Raw genomic sequence first — 18,379 nt, 5'->3', positions numbered from 1 at the left:
TCTCTTCAATCTTTCTGAAAATCCTGCATCAAATTGTGCCTTTTTGTAAACGAAACCGCGGTAAAATAAAGTGAACCACAGACCAAGTTCTTATAGACGCGGTCTGGAACGTCATAAAAAATAAAGTTCATCCACTTTTTCCCAACGTTGGGTTTAGAAGGAAGGCAACTTGGCACTGCACAGTGTCTTGTTGTCTTCAGGAGTCATCTTTATTGTTTGGTTTCTGCACGAATCAGTGGGTGGGGCCAAACAGACAGTGATGTAGTAGAAGCAGGCGTCGATCTTCTTGTGCGGAGGAGGTGTTTAGCCACACTATTACAGTACGTCATAAAGTGGCACATATCACAACCTGTTGTTTTGGTAGACTGGCTTCAATAAACTTTTTAGACAAGAAAATGTTGAGTTCTGAAACTTACAGTATGTTTTTATAGTACAATGACCTCTCATATGTCAAAAGATGAAGGGAATTTGGGTTTCTCAGTTCATGACCCCTTTAAAAAATTTCACTAAAAAAATGTCTAAAACTATTTAAAACCGTTTTAGCCAATGTTTATAATTAGTTTCATGTTCTGGACAATATTAAAAATTGATAATAGTTTTGTAGTACTATTTTATTTTTATGTATTTATTTTTTATTTTTTTTTTTTTACAATAAAAATATGGGAAACTGCTGATTTTGAGAAGAATAACTGCAATTGCTTAGAATAATGAAGTGCTTTCAAGAAACGGTGCACTTAAAGAAAATCAGCATTTTAAGTCTGTGCTGTAATCTAGTTTGTGCTAGATGAAAGGAAAATTATTCTTAAAATCCCCAAATCACTTAATTATTAAATATTAATATCAGCTGAAAAATGTCCAATATGAAAATACCAAAAAATGACTGACTTTTTTTCTTTATATTCAATTCTGATAATCTCAAACACCCGGCTGACATCTTATTACATCAGCATGGACCCTGGGAAATCAGTAGACCACCCACTGTCATGTAAATGAATGGTCATGTCAGCCTTAAATGCTCTCATTCACTTGTGTATGTGGCAGTGTGTATTAACACTTGTGTGTGGGTGGTGTGTTTAGCTTTGTTGGTCCTGATGATTTTGTGCTTTTTCTGGCATTCCTAGAGGAGGAGTTAAACTAAGCAAGAGGTGGAATAAAAAAGAAGAATAGACTTATTTTCAGTTTCAGAATCTGATAGAGCTTTATTGGCCAAGGGAGATCATAAACTCTGATTTACAGGAGCTCTGCGCACTTAAATATGTACGAGAAAATACATTACAAGAACAAACAGCTAAATGGGGAATTAGATGTAGAGATTTGTATAGTGTTTTTGTTTAGTTGACAAGTTGTATCCATGTATGATAAATGTGCCATACCTTCCCCTCTCTCTCTCTCAGCTGCCCACTGATAATTACCTGTGTTCATCCCATTGCTAATAGACAACCAGGTGGATATAGGGTCAGATTGCCCCTAGTGCAGTGTGTAGTGTATTAATTAAAGCTGCCCTTCGACCTCATCTGGACCCAGCGGGGCTGCATGAGCCTCAGGCATCGATTCAACCTACAGATGACTGGCTATGAAGCTTTGCCGATCTCACATTGCTCAGCCAAGAATTCCCATGATAGTGAATGAATAAAAAATGCAGCAAGAATCACTTTTCATTTTTTCTCATTTTCATTCCTCCTTAACTGAATAGGTAATTTTGCATGTCATTGTGGCCGAGCTTGAAAGGACACCATGGTCCCATAATTGGATGTGATATGTGAATTGTATGGTGGGTTTTATGTGAGATACGACAGCTGGATTAAGGGGATAAGAAGGACAGAATGATGGTAAGACAGAGGTGGAGGGAGACCAGGACATGTCCTTGCACCCTCCTAAAGCAGTCAGATGACAACAAAGCTCTTTAATTCAGTGTGAAATTGGGTTCGAGTCTAGATGTATGTATGCGGTGGATTTTATGTCCTTCATTAGCATTTACACACATTTTCTGTCACAGTAGGGGTTTGCCATTGACTACTATTGTTCTTATACTGAGCTAATGATATTCTGGATCCATTTTCATTTACATTTTCATTAAGAGATTATTTGAGATATTTATTAAGCCACTTTTCTCATGGGAGCTGTTGGCCGGTCTCCATGATGTAGGTGATTTCAGGTTTTACTCTCCTTGTGGGGACATTTGGCAGACAAAACTGACCCACACACATGCAGACAGCCAGGAGAGATCTGTGTGGAGGCAGTTTGCACAGTTGCAGCACCACAGGAGAGGAAATTCAATCGGCCAATCATGAAGCCAGCTGAGCCCCCACTGCGTCCCACCGTCACCTCAGCCCCATCCCTCCCACACCCAATTTCTTTCTCCTCTTTTTTTCCTGTACCTGGTAGTAGAGGTCATGTCACAGGCACTGGGTAACCTCGACTGTGCTGACATTGTGGACGAAAAAGAGCCGAACCAACAAAAAAGTCTATTCAACAGAAATCCATCGTCCTTGAACGATAAATGAATGACAAGCTCCACAAAAGAGAGAAAGTCACTACCTTTCTTGAATTCAACTCTTTATCTCGCTCAGCCGTTTTTCCTCTATCCTCGCTTGTTAAATTCAGTTTGTTGAAATGTATTTTCAACTGTGTTGTTCTCTGGCTCCTGACGTTCTTTTAGCGTGGCATGAATAGAAGCGTTCTATATTCTTTGAGTATTCTGTTGGTAAGTGACTTATAACCAGAGACAGCAGAAGCAATATTAACTTTAGTGAAATGACAATTTCAACTCTCGGTCACCACTCTTCATTTCTTTCTTTATCTTTCATTTGCTGGTGGAATGTTGTAAAACCCAAATCTTCCTTTCCTCTTCTGTAGGGAGGCACTGATATTAAAAATGCCGTTGATACCAATATAGACAATAATTATTTTCATTTAATGGCTGATTAAAGATAAGTGGACAATATTACAACTACAAGCCTGTGCCATTTTATTTAAATAATAAAAAAGTAAAAGGCTAAACTGAAATCAGTCATTTAAAATGTTAAAAGTAAATTTATCCATCACATCCTTATGATGTACAGTGTGAAAAATATAGAATTATTTTGAGGTTTGCTAAAGATTGCATTGTTTGCAATTGCAGTGTTGTTAAATTGTTAATGTTTTGAATGATTAAAATAGAGGAACAATTATTTGTCACCTTTTGTTGTGCTTGGGCTGCATTCACCAGTCTACGTTGTTTGAGTTTCAAGAGTGTTTTCGGTTAATTCCTGATCAATTCTTTTAATTAGCAATCGAGAGTGAGGGTCAATGTCAGTAACAATCTTTGCTTTGCTGTGTTATTGCCGATCCAGTCATTAAGTCCTGCCTGACCCTTTTGTACTGGACTGAATTGATTTCATTATGCTTTTATTTTCAGAGAAAGGGATGCAATGTGCTTACAATGGTTTTTATGCTAGCAAGCAATGTACTCATTTCTTAATTTTATTTTGGCAATTTGCATTACTAAATCGTTTATATGATGTTGTTTTTTTCTAGACCTGCAAAAAGACAAAATGAGCTGCTTCTATTATGCTGTTGAATATTTGATGATGGAATAAAAAAAACAAGTGAATGTGTCACATTTTCTCATTCCTCTTTATCTAAGTAGTCTTTCCACCATATGCATTTTAATTAGGCTATAAGGTTCTGCTGTTTTGAGAATGATAGATGTTATGGTTTTTCAAAATATACAATAGTCAAGCAAATACTGTATGATGTATGGCAGGTATAATTCTGAGGGAATATCATATTGAGGAGTTTATTTCAAGCATGGCTGAGTCTGTTGTCATAAGCCTATGAAGATCCCAAACACAACCGATTATAGACATCTTAAAGGGATAGTTCACCCAAAAATGAAAATTCTGTCGTTAATCACACCCTCATGTGTTAATTACATTGCTGTCTATGGAGGGTCAGAGAGCTCTCAGAATGCATCAAAAATATCTTAATTTGTGTTCTGAAGATGAACGGAGGTCTTACAGGTTTGGAACGACATGAGGGTGATTAATGACAGAATGTTCATTTTTGGGTGAACTATCCCTTTAATGCACTTCCAGGGAGTGATTGAACTGAACTAGGGGCCTTTTTGTGCCAGGTTGTTGCCGTTATAATGCGCTGTGGTACATTGTGGTTTGCATCCATCTGCTCTTTTCTCTCTTCATGTATTGCATGTCAGCTGCTGGTTACCCTAGGTGTTTTGCACAGCTGTCTGCCCTCGGGATGCAGAAAGGGACCAGCGTGTCCTATTGGGCTTTCCGACAACCTTCTCACTGTGTTAATGCTTTTCAGATAATGTGCCTCTTCACTGGAGCCTTATGAGAATAGGATGTCTCCAGGAAGGGATATTATGTGATAGCATGATAGAATAGGAGGATGAAAGGTTAAAGAATATCAAGGTTTGTTTTAGACCAGTGGCATGTGGAGGTCCCTCTCTTGTGTGTGTGTGTGTGTGTGTGTGTGTGTGTGTGTGCGCGTTTTGTTTTTTATTTTTTTATATACAAGAACCCATGTCTCGGTTCCATTTTACATTTATTTGCAGTTAACTGTGTCTTTTTATCCGTACTTTGCTGTTGCCCCTTGTCACATTCATGCCACTTTATAAGACCTCTGTGAAACCGCAATGATCTCTGAAAATTTATCTGCTTATGTGGCCACTTGACAGTGTTACTTGACAAAAATGACACTTTTGTTTGTTTATTTATTTGAAAAGACCTTGCCTGAAAATTTGCAGGCAAAAAGGTCCATCATCTATTGTCAATAATATAGTAGCACAGGTCACATTCAAATCCTTTAGACAGAAGGAGAGTCACTTGCAATATAGTAAAACGTAAATGACAATATAAGTGATAAAGAAATAAAAAATAAAAGTGTACTTGTGTGTGTGTGTGTGTGTGTGTATATAGAATATTTTTCTACTAGTACACTTATTTCTTATTTCATAAATATAGTTGTGTCTAACTGTATTGTATAAAAGTCCACAAGTGTTTCGGAGGATGGAATAAAATTTAGTGTTCTTTCATCAAAACATCAGTTGAAAAAAAATTATGGTGATTTTCATTTAATTGACAATCAGTTTTTTTTTTAATGGAGGTTAAAGAAGGATAGAAAGTGATATTGAAGACACAGCGGGAAAAACTGATTGTCACTTAAAAGAAATCCCCATAAGTTTGTTAAATTGTGATATTTTGATGAAAGAACACTAAATTTTATTCCATCCTCTGAAAAACTTGTGGACTACATTATAGTAAGACATAAAAAAAACAATATAAGTAATAACAAAATAAGAAATAAAAGTGTACTCGTAGAAATCACCCACACAATGATGAACTGTTCACAAATTTCAGTAATCTTTTTATGTACTCTTTAATTTTGTATCAATAAAAAGAGATTGTTATTGTATTACAGTCAGCTTTATTTTGGTAAATGTGGCGAATCCACAAATCTGTTGCAAACTCTGCTTGAGCAAATCCTTTGCCCTCATGCAAAAAACCTGATAGTTTGGATTCATAGATTTTGCCTGAGAAGATTCACTGTGCACCAAACCTTTAGAATGTTGGCCAAGAAAAATGGATTACTGCTTTGTTGGCTTTGTTCCCTGAAAATCTGTGTGTGTGTGAGCGCCATTTTGCTCTTACATTCAGGCTCTGGCCAATATAGGTGACCTCTGAAATACACACAATTGCAACCAATGACTTTTCTTTCCATTGCTCCATCTCTGTCTCTGTCTTTCTCTCAAGCACACTTAGTATTTCACTGTCCACTCTACTGGCCTCCTCGCCTGTATGAGTCACTGCTGCACTCTTTCAATTTTCAGTTCACTTTCTCCTCTGATGGACTCCAGCTGTGAGGGTTTATCAAAACTGACAATCAACACACCTCTGCGCCTCCTGTTCGCTTTTCTTATTTACTACTACTACTCCTCCCGGTGAAGTTTTGCCAACTATGACCACAACCATGAAATTAACCACCCACAATGCCTTTTTCTAGTCAAAGGCTTATTTTAGGGGTACCCAAAGCATTAAGGCATGAGGTTTTGATCAAATAAATCTCCTGTGTAATTCATATGTATGTCTGTATTATCATGTATGTTTGCACTGTCCATACTTTCTTTTGCACTGGAAGCTTCTGTCGCCAAGTCAAATTCCTTGTGTGTGTAAACATACTTGGTGATAAAGCTCTTTCTGGCTTCTAAAAGTTAAGAGAATTAAATTGACGTCTTATTTTTTTCAAATGTAAATTTTAGGTATTAACTAATATGAAGCCTTGTGTGTTCATGTTATTGGACCGTGGTAATGTAACACCATCTAACCGTATCTACAGTCTTTCAGATTTTAGAGTAATGTCTGTTTGCATTGAAAGTGAAATATTTTACTAAATGATCACAGACAATTAGAACATATTTGACGTGAAATATTAAGATTTGTACTGTGTAGAGTAAGAATGTTGGACTTATGGGAAGTGTGAAGCTGCAAAAAAATAGATACCAATAACAGACTAAATTTCCTGTCGCGGCTGGATAGGACAGAAATCAGATTTACATGGAAGAGAGAACTTTTATTCTTTGAAACTTTATCACTTCATGGCTGGTTAGGAGACAGTGTTATGGCAGTATCATAATACTTAGAAGTGAATGAGCAACTCTCAGCTTGTATTGATATAGTCTTGAAAAGCTTCATCCCTTGCTAATAGAAATATGGCCAGACCAGGACTTTACACTGTAAATTTTCCTAAATATCTCTCATTATCGTTTGTCATTCTCAAGATCGCCGTTTATATCAAGATTAAAGATAAGTGGAAATTTATTGCATAGAATTCATTTTAACAGGTTTTTTTATTTTTTTTTATAAATATGATTCATTTCTGTTTAACAGTACCTATAAATTCTTTAACTATTAAAAATGAAGGTTACACATTATTTTGATAGTCCACTTTAGACATTCTACTAACTATAAGTAACTTTGTAACTACATGTCAACTATATGTCAATTTATTCTCATTAATCTGCAACTACATGTCTACTAACTCAGAGTAGACTGTTAGGGTAGGTTTTAGTAGAATAAGTTGATATATACTTGCAAAGTTTCTCAGTCAGTATGTTGTGGACCCATCAAAATAGTGTTGGAAGATATTAAGCATATAGTCTACTAATACTCTAATAACTGCTAGTTGATATGTAGTTGCAAAGTTACTTGCTGTTAGTAGAATGTCTAAAGTGGACTATCGAAATAAAGTGTTACCAAAATGAAATGTTTGTGTGTAATCAGGCACTTACACGTATTACTCGATTTACACAATAGCAAGACAATTAACAGGGTGTCTAACTGGATAGAAAGTTAGTCATTGCTTATATAAGAGTGACTAGTTTTTAATAATTACTATAACTACTTAACTATTAATCTTTTTTTTTTTTTTTTTTTGAAGAGATGTAAAAAGTATAGAAAGTGATTTTGAAGACAGACAAAAAAAAAAAAGCGTACTAGTAGAAATCACCCACACAATGTTGAGTAGTTCACAAATTTCAGCAATGCTTTTATGTACTTATTTTTGTAACCATAAAAGAGACTGTATATACAGTTGTCACCCTCATCATTGAAGGCACATTTTGTTCAACTGAACGATTGTCTCCTGATCTGAGCTTAACAATATTGGATCTGCTGTCTAGGAATTTATTGTTGTCATGGTTACAATGAATAACACAATTTTCCTCAAAAATAAGATTTGTTCGGAAAACCTAACTCCATATTTCCAAATGGGACTTAAACCTATAACAATGTGGTGTAACTGGCCAATTCTCAGGGATTAGGAAAGACTTGGCGACAAGGCATGGCAGGCCTATCATTAGCTAGGCGTTCAACAGAGACATGTCTGTCTGCCGCTTGCTCTCTGCTCTCTGTCAATACCCGCACTTACCGGTGAAAACAGATGTTCTTCTTCCATTCCTCCTCCCACGTTGAGTGTCACCTGCGTCTTAACAAGCTGTTTGTCGCTAGTGCTGCAGGGGGCTGGGTGGGATATTCTGGTGTCTGTATTCATTAGCTGCCTCTTAGTCTTGTTCACACCTGGATTCTTAGTCACCACTGTTTCTCCCTGCGACAAACAAGAGAAGAGAAGCGAAGCCTCAGCGCAGGCAACAACAGGGCTTCTCGGCTAATTTCGGTCTTGGCAATCTCAAGATAGAAGTGATTGGCAAAGATTGCCAACATAAGAGACCTCAAGTTCGTCCAAGCCTGAGATTACTTGGAATTTACACCCTTAACACAGTTACAGCTGCCTACTCACTGGCTATGATTGTGTGCATGTGTGTGCTTATATATTATGTGTACGTATTATTCAAATATATTATTATTTCTTTTAGTATTTTAATTTTTTTTTAAAAATGAAAAGTAATAGGTTATGTGTGCATATATACACCATCATTCAAAAGTTTGTAGTCCGTAAGATTTTACATGTTTTTGGTGAGAAATTTTTTTTTTTTAAATACAGTAATACTTTAAAATATGTTTTCTATTTTAATGTATTTTAAAATGTAATTTATTCCTTTGATGGCAAAGCTGAATTTTCAGCAGCCGTTACTCCAGTCTTCGGTGTCACATGATCCTTCAGAAATCATTCTAAGATGCTGATTTAATGTTCCAAAAACATGATTATTATCTTTTATTATTATCTAATGTTTTTGTGGAAAACATTGTGAATATCTTTTCTGTCTGGCATTTAGACCATGTATCTTTAGATTAATATATTTAATATGTATAATAAATATTTAAAAGAAAATAATTCACAATTGCTTGCCATTTGTATTCTACCTTTTTTGCTCATTAACTTTTTGCTCATTATCTCTTTTGGTGCCTATTCACTGCACATGGCCTAATACTTAACAGTTCAGCATATTGCTATACACTCTTGGTTGAATATACCCATTCATCATACAGCAGAAGGCTCTTAGCAGCTCTTATATTAAATGGTTACTTTATAGCTCTAACTTTTTGCTTGATTTGTGTCTGTTGCCTCCTGCTGAACAGCAGTAATCATGATAGACTACATACACAAATATACAAGTCACAGTGCTTAGAACATCTGCCATCAAAATAAATTTGAATGTAAATTCAAATGTAAGCATAGTGACCTCTCAAATGTATTCTGGGGCTTTAAAGATGACTGATACTTATTGACCACTGTAAATCGGGTAAAAAAAATGACATTGAAATAACAGCATCATAAAGCACTTCTTATATCTTTACCTCTGTCCTTAAGCTCCCATTCTGTCTAAAGGATTTGAATATTTATTACTGCTGTACGAAGAGGATCAGCTGACACTTAAAGTCTTGATTTTCAGGCTGTTATGATTTTGTTTTGATCTTTCATTATGATGTTCTATTGAGGTCCTCTCAAAACCGCTTTTTTCCCTCCTTCAACTGTTCTTGTTCTCCCTTTTATCTTTACTTCTCCATTCACTCCTCTGACAAGGGCTTTTGAAGCTGGGTCATGAGAGCACATAATAATGGCATTATGATTCACTGATCTTCTACTGGAGCAAATGGCCCCTCCTTCCCTGAGCAAGCCACTTTTTAAAACCAACAGCGCCGACGACGATTAGCCTGGCTCTGTCCTGGCTAATGAGCTCCTTGTTAAAGTTTAATGTCTGTGTTCCACTGCAGTCAAGAATTTTAAGCGCCGGCTCCGGCTCTCTTCTGGGGAAGTGTGCCACGTCGGGGTGTTGTTCCAGAGCATGCTGATGATGCTGTTGGTTTCGCACTTACAACCATGCCCCAGTTCTTTGGCCTGAGGGCCAGAGCTCAGAGGATTATTATGTATGCTTAGAAACTTTTCATCTCAAACTGTGTGTTTAGCACATTATGCCTCTATTACTTATTAGAAGTCAGCGGTTCTTCTTTGTTTTTCTTTCAAAGTGAGGGTTTGTAAAGGCTTACAAGACTGGATATGTGATTACAATTTCTTGGTCTGATATTTTGGGATGGTTCACCCAAAAATTAAAATCCTGTCATAATTAAATCTCAGCTGTTTGTTCATTGCATAGCTTCCATATAATGAACTTTTTCTTTAAGGACTGTCTACCCTAACAGTTTAAAGTCTGCTACTCTGATATGTTTAATCTCTCTCATTCTCCACAAAACGAGGCGTGAGCTATTTAGTGCGGAAATAATGTTTGCAGTCAGAGTGGATTTTAATTTAGGCCATTACGACATTTGAAGCAGCCGTTGGGTAAAAATATGTCATATAGAACTGTAATGTTTATTTAACTCAGTGAAAATTTCAGTAAAAAATGTCTAGTAAAAAAAGTATATTCTCATGGAAGGGTGAGTAGTCTAGCAAATCAATGAATAATCTATCATCTAACAAGCAATCGCTGTTCTTGTAAATGAATAAAATATGTGCCCTTTTCTCATCTCTCAGTGATCATGCAGGATTGAGGTGACTGAAGCCTGTTGGTGAACCTGGTCTGAAGATCTACATGATCTTCTGGACGTGAAGTTCCACAAAAGTTGCAGAGCAGACGAGATCAAGGAAGACTGGAAGACAAGCGAAGAAGTGAACAAAGGAAGGAAGGGGTTGGTTGGACTTCCTGAAGGGGGAAACCAAAGGGCTGGATGCAAGCCTTTATTCATTCTAGAAGTTCCCAGGTTCCTCAGAGATGGCCTCCAACTTCAATGACATTGTCAAGCAGGGCTATGTCCGCATGCGGAGCAGGAAACTGGGGGTGAGTAATAATTAATAGCTTTTAGTGCACTTGATGGGCGGCTCGGTCTTATGCTGGTTAACTCGTCATAACTTGTCATGGAGACTTCAGTTCCAGGATTGTCATGTTGTTGTGTTTTTTTTTTTTTTTTTTTAAGTTGGTCAGTTTTAGTTTCATTTTGTTAAATGAATGAATTATATTTGTTTGTTTATTTCAGAGTTTTCTAGTTTCAGGTTATTTTGTTTTTATATTACTATTCTAATTTAGATTATTTAATTTTTAGTAATTGATGTAGGATTTACTAATTTCACAAATAATTACAAAGAAATGGCTAGCAACACATTGAATAAATTCTAGAACTTTGAAGTAGAAATACTGATATGGTATTCTTTTGTAAAACACTCCAATAGTCATTTTTATTCAACTTCAATTTTTCCCTTTTTTGTTATTTCTAATTAGTTTTATTATAGACCATATATAACAATGTATTTTAGTTTAGTTTTTCACAATAATATTTAATTAACTGAAATTAAAAATAAATAAATTCATGAGAATATTTTCCTCTATTTTCTTCTTTATTAGTTTCCGTTAATGATAATACTACTGGAGCCAAGCATTATATCAGTTTGCGTTGGTTAGCATTTACTTTAATGGAATTTACATTGCTGTATGTGGCATCAGAATGTCCAAGTATTCTTCGTGTTGTTTAACATTTCATCCAGATCAGACTAGATGTCTTACACAACATATTGCCTCCATTTTACTGGATAATTGTATGTTTTTGAAGAGATTGAGCAAATTGTTCCCTTGGAAGAGTCTCATTCAAGCAGTAATGGTGCAGGACGTGGGGGGACTACATTCATACTACTAATTTAACCTCATCTCTGGCCCAGAGACCTCATTACAGCTTTACAATCTTCCTCTGACAGGAGATTCAGTCTCACAGGCTCTGAGAGCATCTCCTCTGCTGTCCCAGTTAGTTGTACTTAAATATGTTTTTTCCCTTTGTAAAAAAAAATCTCATTCTTTTCTTTACTTTCTTTTTGTCTTTATACTTGTCATTTTTCATTAGCGTGTATGTCCTTGCTTTATTTGCATTACAATCACTTTCCATTGCGCGTTTTCCTGCTCCGCATATGCTTTTATGATTACAAGCATATGCTTTTAAACTATTTCACTGCTGAAATCAATCTGGATCAGCCGGCTGCATTGATGTTTCGAAATGTCTAAGAAGTTCCAGCATTACCGTGTCTAGTGACTTTCTGAGTGCCTCTCGAGCTCATGCACAGGTCGATGGCTGAATTATGTAGTCAGCAGGATTGTGGTTACTGTGGCAGCAGCGGGGTTGTGGCACATGGTCCCCCTGGGGAATGCAGTGCTAAATAATCTAAGAGGAGTTTATATTTTCTCCCATTTTCCTTCTTTTTTTCGTTACTCTTTATTTGTCCTCATCCTTCATTTTCTCATTTCTCTCTCTTCTTGTTCCTTTTGCACGGACACATCTTGTGTCTGAATGTGTGCTCGTCTTTGTCTCTCTATTTTGCTCTCCTGTGCTGTGCAAACTCAAAACGGGCACCGTTCCTCTGTCATTGTTTAACAAATGGCTTCCCTAATTGTAAGTCAATTTTCTTCGTCTATTTAATATTATGCTAGTGCACGTAATGCAAGCACAATATTGTAAATCCCCGCTTATGCACAGCTAATACTATTTACGTCCATGCTGCTGCCTCTGCTCTGATTTGGCAGCAGCAGTGAGTGCGTGGCGGCATTTGCATTTGTGTCTGAGCTGTGACAAAGCCCTATCCTTCTCTCTCTCTCTTGCTTTTTCTGGATGTAGAGGAACTAGCCTCCACAGATTGCAGGAAAGATTGTGTTCTAACTAATCCATTTTCATTGGCTAAAAGCTCCCACATTACAGCATTTTCACTGTATTGTACATCTGAGAGTTGTATTGACTGCGGGTGGTAAATATTTTGCAAGACTTTGACCACCCAGGTTTATTTAGTCATTGCTGTGTTTAAAGAAGGGTTTGGTCAATGAGATCTTGGTCATATTTGACTTTGGTTGTAGCTTTCTCTCAGACCTGGAACTTACTGACTGATGCTTCTGGATTCTGCACACAAATGCATTAATAAATGTATGCAAGTGCACTCAAACACATCCATGCCTTGAAAGGGATGGTTCACACAAAAAATATAAATTCTGTCATCATTTATTCACACTGATGTCATTCTAAAGCTATATGAGTTTTATGTGGAACACAAATAAGAGTATTTTGAAGAATGTTGGTAACCAAAGACTTCCATTGTAAGGGAAAAAAGAAAGTCTAAAACAACATGAGGGTGAGTAAATGCAAGATTTTCATTTTTATGTAAACTATTAGGGCTTGACCGATTGTGTTTTCAGGGCAGAGGCCGATACCTATTATCACAGATCAAGTAGACCGATAACCGATATTTTGAACCAATATATATGTCTGGAATAACAATAAGAATAACAAGGGCTCTGACAAAAACTTTCTTTAAATGTATTTAAATTATTTTATCAGATAACAGATAACCATAAAAATGCTTAATATCGGCACCGATAATCAGTCGACCTCTATAAGCTACCCCTTAAAGTCATATGGTATTTCAATAACAAAGTCATTTGCAGTATTGGTGGTATGTAATTGTGGAATTTAATAACTACCATCGATAATAGTAAAGATAAAACTCTGCTGAAGGACTTTGAAAATGTATATTTATAGCTTTGTGTAGTTTCCACAGAAATATTAAGCAGCACAACTGTTTCAGCACTGCTAATAATAAGAAATGTTCAGCTTTGCCTTCACAGGAATAAATTACATTTTAAAATATATTAAAATAGTGTTATTTTAAATTGTAACAAAATATTTATTAGTCGCCGTAACATGAAATTATCATATTTATTTAGACATTCCTGTAGCTAGAACAGTAGAATGTGGCGATATCAAGGCCAGGTCAGGGGTTCAATTTCCAGTTTATAAAATGTATACCTTGAATATGATGCAAGTCACTTTGGATAAAAGCATCGGTCAGATGCCTACATGTAAATATAATCATCGGTTTGTCGGATCGAATTTAATGTTGTTTCATCAAATTATTATGGTCAATTGTACACTGTGGTGCCACCTACTTTCTTTGCCTTCATACATGTTGCCATCAAGCAGCCTTTCGTCACACCGTTCTGGACCACGGTCTCTATGTCCCTTCCTCCTCCCTTCCTCTTTACGATCCCTTCTTCACCTCCCTCGCCAAGCTCCCTGTGCACCTCTAGGGATGCTAATTAGCCAGACTGTATGCCTCTCTATCTCTCCCTCCCTTTCTCACTGTCTATCTCTGCGGTCCACTTAGGGACCAAGAGCCCCAATCAGACTAATCAGAGCTCTGTTTAGCATTCTGCTCGGGTTCCGGCAGCCCCATACCGCTGGCCTCGCTGCCATGCTGGAATTACCCTAATTGCTCCTCAGCCACTGCCAGCCCTTTTGAGTGCATTTGCAATCGTAAGCGGCCCAACACCAGGCATCACAATTACGAAACAACCCAAGACATTAGATGGGGAGGGTGTTGGTCGATGCAGACAATAAAGGCCAAAAATCAAATGGACATACATTGCAATACTATTTTTGCTATGCAAAGATCTAAAGCTACGGTGACGCCATAGTTCTGTGATGCAAACAGACAGGAACTGAATTTTAGAACAGTTTCAGAAAATCCCCAACAGGTTTCAGTGGACACAGTCAGTAAGCTGCCGTTTTAAATTTAGTCTTGCCTGAGAGGAAGTGGTTTAATTTTAGCTTTAAGCATAGCAACTGTTGTTACAATAGTGTCATTATTCCTTTGACCATCCTAGGATGCCAGGCTGAGTTCTGTCAGATCTCAGGGGAAGAGCAGATGAGAGATGAACAGCTGACAAAAATGCAGAAATGGATTTATACCAGGGGCAAACAGACTCATTATAGGCTTATTATCTTGTGAAATGTTGGCACATTCTGCCTCTGTTTTATCTCCCTTTTTTCATCCAATAACTAAAGCTTTTCACTGCTTCAGTTTAAACTGTGAATTTTCCTTGTGCCTCCATAAGCTGTTATTGTTTCCTTCCTTCTCTTTCTCCTTCCTCTTCTCTTATATTAAGCTGCAGTAAGCACTTGAGAGTGCTGTGTCAAGTGTTGGGTAGTTCTCCATGCATTATTCCCCCAACACATTTGCTTTGACTGCTATGATGATTTATTCTCCATGGAGAGGTTTGAGAGTTACAGCATGTTTTCATATAGAGAACAAGACAATATGAAGGTAACTGCCCATTTTTATACAAAGTACCAATATAGTGTGAGAAGTTTGACCCTGAAACTAAATTTGCATGGTTACCATGGTTTCTGCCAAAAAATACCATGGTTACTTAAGTTATTGTTACTAATTGAGCAAAACAAAATCGGACTATTATTGTAGCTGTGTTAATATTCAGCAATGTGGTATGATTTAGAGAGTGATTCATTGCTTTCATACAGCAGCTAAAAGCAATAAATTAATGTCAATTACCATGGCCATTTTGGTAGTATTTGCTCTGACAATAACAATAGATCCACAAGAAGCCAAAGCAGCATTAGAATGGCAACAAATAAGTACAGTCATACAAACTGTATTTTAGTCTCTTATGCTTACCAAGGCTGCATTTGTTTGATCAAAAATACAGTAATATTGTGAAATTATAATTAAAATAATTTTCTATTTTAATATACTTAAATGTAATTTATTTCTGTGATGGATTTTCAGCAGTCATTACTCCAGTCTTCAGTGTCACATGATCCTTCAGAAATCATTCTAATATGCTGATTTACTGCTCAAGAGACATTTTTATCTTATTATTATTGTAACAGTTGTGCTGCTTAATATTTTTGTGGGAAAAAAGGAAAAAGTGACAGTAAACAGATTTATAATGTTACAAAATATTTTTATTTGAAAAATGCTGCTGTTCCTATGACCTCCATATTCATCATTTTAATGCATCCTTTCTGTATTAAATTCATAATTTATTAAAACATTCTTACTCACCAACTTTGGAACAGTAGTGTAGGAACTCCTTCAAACAGTTCACTTGCTTTCATTTTTACTACAACCCGAATTGTTGGGATGTTTTTTTAAATTTGAATATAAAATGAAAACTAAAAGACTTTCAAATCACGAGCCAATATTTTATTCACAATAAAACGGATAACATAACATAAATGTTTAAAATGAGCAATTTTACACTTATCCACTAAATGAGCTCATTTTAAATTTGATGCCTGCTACAAGTCTCAAAAAAGTTGGCACAGGGGCAACAAAGGGCTGAAAAAGCAAGAAATTTTGAAAAGATTCAGCTGGGAGAACATCTAGCAGCTAATTAAGTTAATTGACATCAGGTCTGTAACATGATTAGCTATAAAAGGGATGTCTTAGAGAGGCAGAGTCTCTCAGAAGTAAAGATGGGAGAGGCTCTTCAATCTGTGAAAGAGTGCATAAAAATTGTGGAATACTTTAAAAACAACGTTCCTCAACGTCAAATTGCAAAGGCTTTGAAAATCTCATCTACAGTGCATAACATCATCAAAAGATTCAGAGAAACTGGAGAAATCTCTGTGCGTAAGGGACAAGGCCGGACACCTTTGTTGGATGCCCGTGGTCTTTGGGCCCTCAGACGACACTGCATCACTCATCGGCATGATTCTGTCATTGACATTACTAAATGGGCCCAGGAATACTTCCAGAAACCACTGTCGGTAAACACAATCCGCCATGCCATCTGTAGATGCCAACTAAAGCTCTATCATGCAAAAAGGAAACCATATGTGAACATGGTCCAGAAACGCCGCCATGTCCTGTGGGCCAAGGCTCATTTAAAATGGACTGTTTCAAAATGGAAAAGTGTTCTATGGTCAGACGAGTCCAAATTTGACATTCTTGTTGGAAATCACGGACGCCGTGTCCTCCAGGCTAAAGAGGAGGGAGACCTTCCAGTGTGTCATCAGCGTTCAGTTCAAAAGCCAGCATCTCTGATGGTATGGGGTGCATAAGTGCATACGGTATGGGCAGCTTGCATGTTTTGGAAGGTACTATGAATGCTACTGAAAGGTATATAAAGGTTTTAGAGCAACATATGTTCCCCTCCAGATGACGTCAGATTTCAGGAGGACAATGCAAAACCACATACTGCAGCCATTACAACAGCATGGCTTCGTAGTAGAAGAGTCCGGGTGCAGAATTGGCCTGCCTGCAATCCAGGTGCCTCATGTATAAAACTTTCCGTAGATTTCATCCTAAAAGTGTATGTACGCACAAAAGCTATATTTGGAATACGCACAAAAGTTTTCAGATTTATAAAACCATGCGTATGCCAGAACCTGCACGAAAATCCTTTTATAAATCCCTGTCAGCGGAAGATTGTGCGTACATGCGTCTCCTCCCCAAAATCACCATATATGGAGCTTACAACGCCTAGTTTTACGATGTATAACCTCATCTGCATATAATTTATATGCATATTCCCATCCATGTGACACCATGTTTAACACCGTTAAAGGTACGAGACATGCGGACTAAAAATGTTATTTGTACGGTATATTACATTGCTAAAAATCAAGTCCTTGTCTTGTTTTCGAATAAATATATCAAAATAAAATTGTATAGAAACAAAATTGTATAAAATACTTCTCAGAGAATCTTTTTAGAATAGAATGGATCTCTTTCTTTTCCACTGGCCAAAGCAGTATATAATTGTTTTAAACAAATCAGATGTTTTAGGTTATTTAAATAGGCTATAGTAGAATCAGAAATAGTCTACGGTGTGTGTAAATAAGTGTACATAATTGTCTGACGCAGCGTCACTGACAAAATATTATAAAAAAAGAAACGTGCAAATCTTACCTTTTGCTTCGGATTCTATCCTTCAGTCACAATGCTATTTTCATAATGTTCTGAAGATCGCAGAAGTCGTCTGTCTTCACGCGAAATAAACACTTCCGTGCAGCCTGGTTGTGCAGTAGGCTAATATAATCGGACCCATTTAAACTTGCCAATGGACCATTTGATCACCGAATCCAGCAGTGTCTGCCACAATAGTAAGTGCGCATATCGTTGATGTTTTTGCTAAAAATATTTTCTCTTAACATGAGATCTGCAGTTTAAATAAACATTACTGTGCTGTCATTAATGACACACTCCTTGCTGTCATTAAAACAGCATGCAACAAGAAAAGTGATCAAAAAACAGCACATTCACTACAAATACGTCTAAATATCTAAATTCATATGTTTTGTTTAACTTTTGAATAATGACTTTATGTAATGTCAATGCTTAACTCCATTAATCAGCAGAATATTTAAAGGTGCTGTATGTAGGATTGACACCTAGCGGTTGAACAAGGTATTGCAGTCCAAATTCAAAATATTGGAGACGTTTTTTTCACCCGGCCCTTCCTCCTCAGACTTGATGCACACAGGGGGTTGCCAGATTAAAGACACCAACAGAAACGAGCACACATGCCGATGAATGACATTAAATACACTGTGTTTTCTGCCAACTGGCAACCCTGTGTGTACAACTGGGTAAACTGGCAGTGGGCGGGTTTCACAAACCATAACAAACACAGACATTCCGGGCCAGAATG

General features: G+C 36.8%; 1 protein-coding gene across 2 annotated transcripts in view; it reads left to right on the top strand.

Moving 5' to 3' along the window:
• dok4 (docking protein 4) overlaps positions 1-18,379 on the top strand; it is a 44,828-nt gene that overhangs the window by 12,857 nt on the left and 13,592 nt on the right. For both annotated transcript variants that reach the window (XM_058782540.1, XM_058782541.1), the window contains exon 2: positions 10,432-10,735. In XM_058782540.1, coding sequence (XP_058638523.1) covers positions 10,670-10,735 — 66 coding nt within the window. In that variant the 5' untranslated portion in view covers positions 10,432-10,669. The remainder of the gene's footprint in view (positions 1-10,431; positions 10,736-18,379) is intronic.

The sequence above is a fragment of the Onychostoma macrolepis genome, chromosome 07 (genome assembly GCF_012432095.1).
Source record: "Onychostoma macrolepis isolate SWU-2019 chromosome 07, ASM1243209v1, whole genome shotgun sequence".
Taxonomy (NCBI): domain Eukaryota; kingdom Metazoa; phylum Chordata; class Actinopteri; order Cypriniformes; family Cyprinidae; genus Onychostoma; species Onychostoma macrolepis.
Note: the sequence above shows the minus strand (reverse complement) of the source record. Positions and strands in the feature narration are given on the sequence as shown.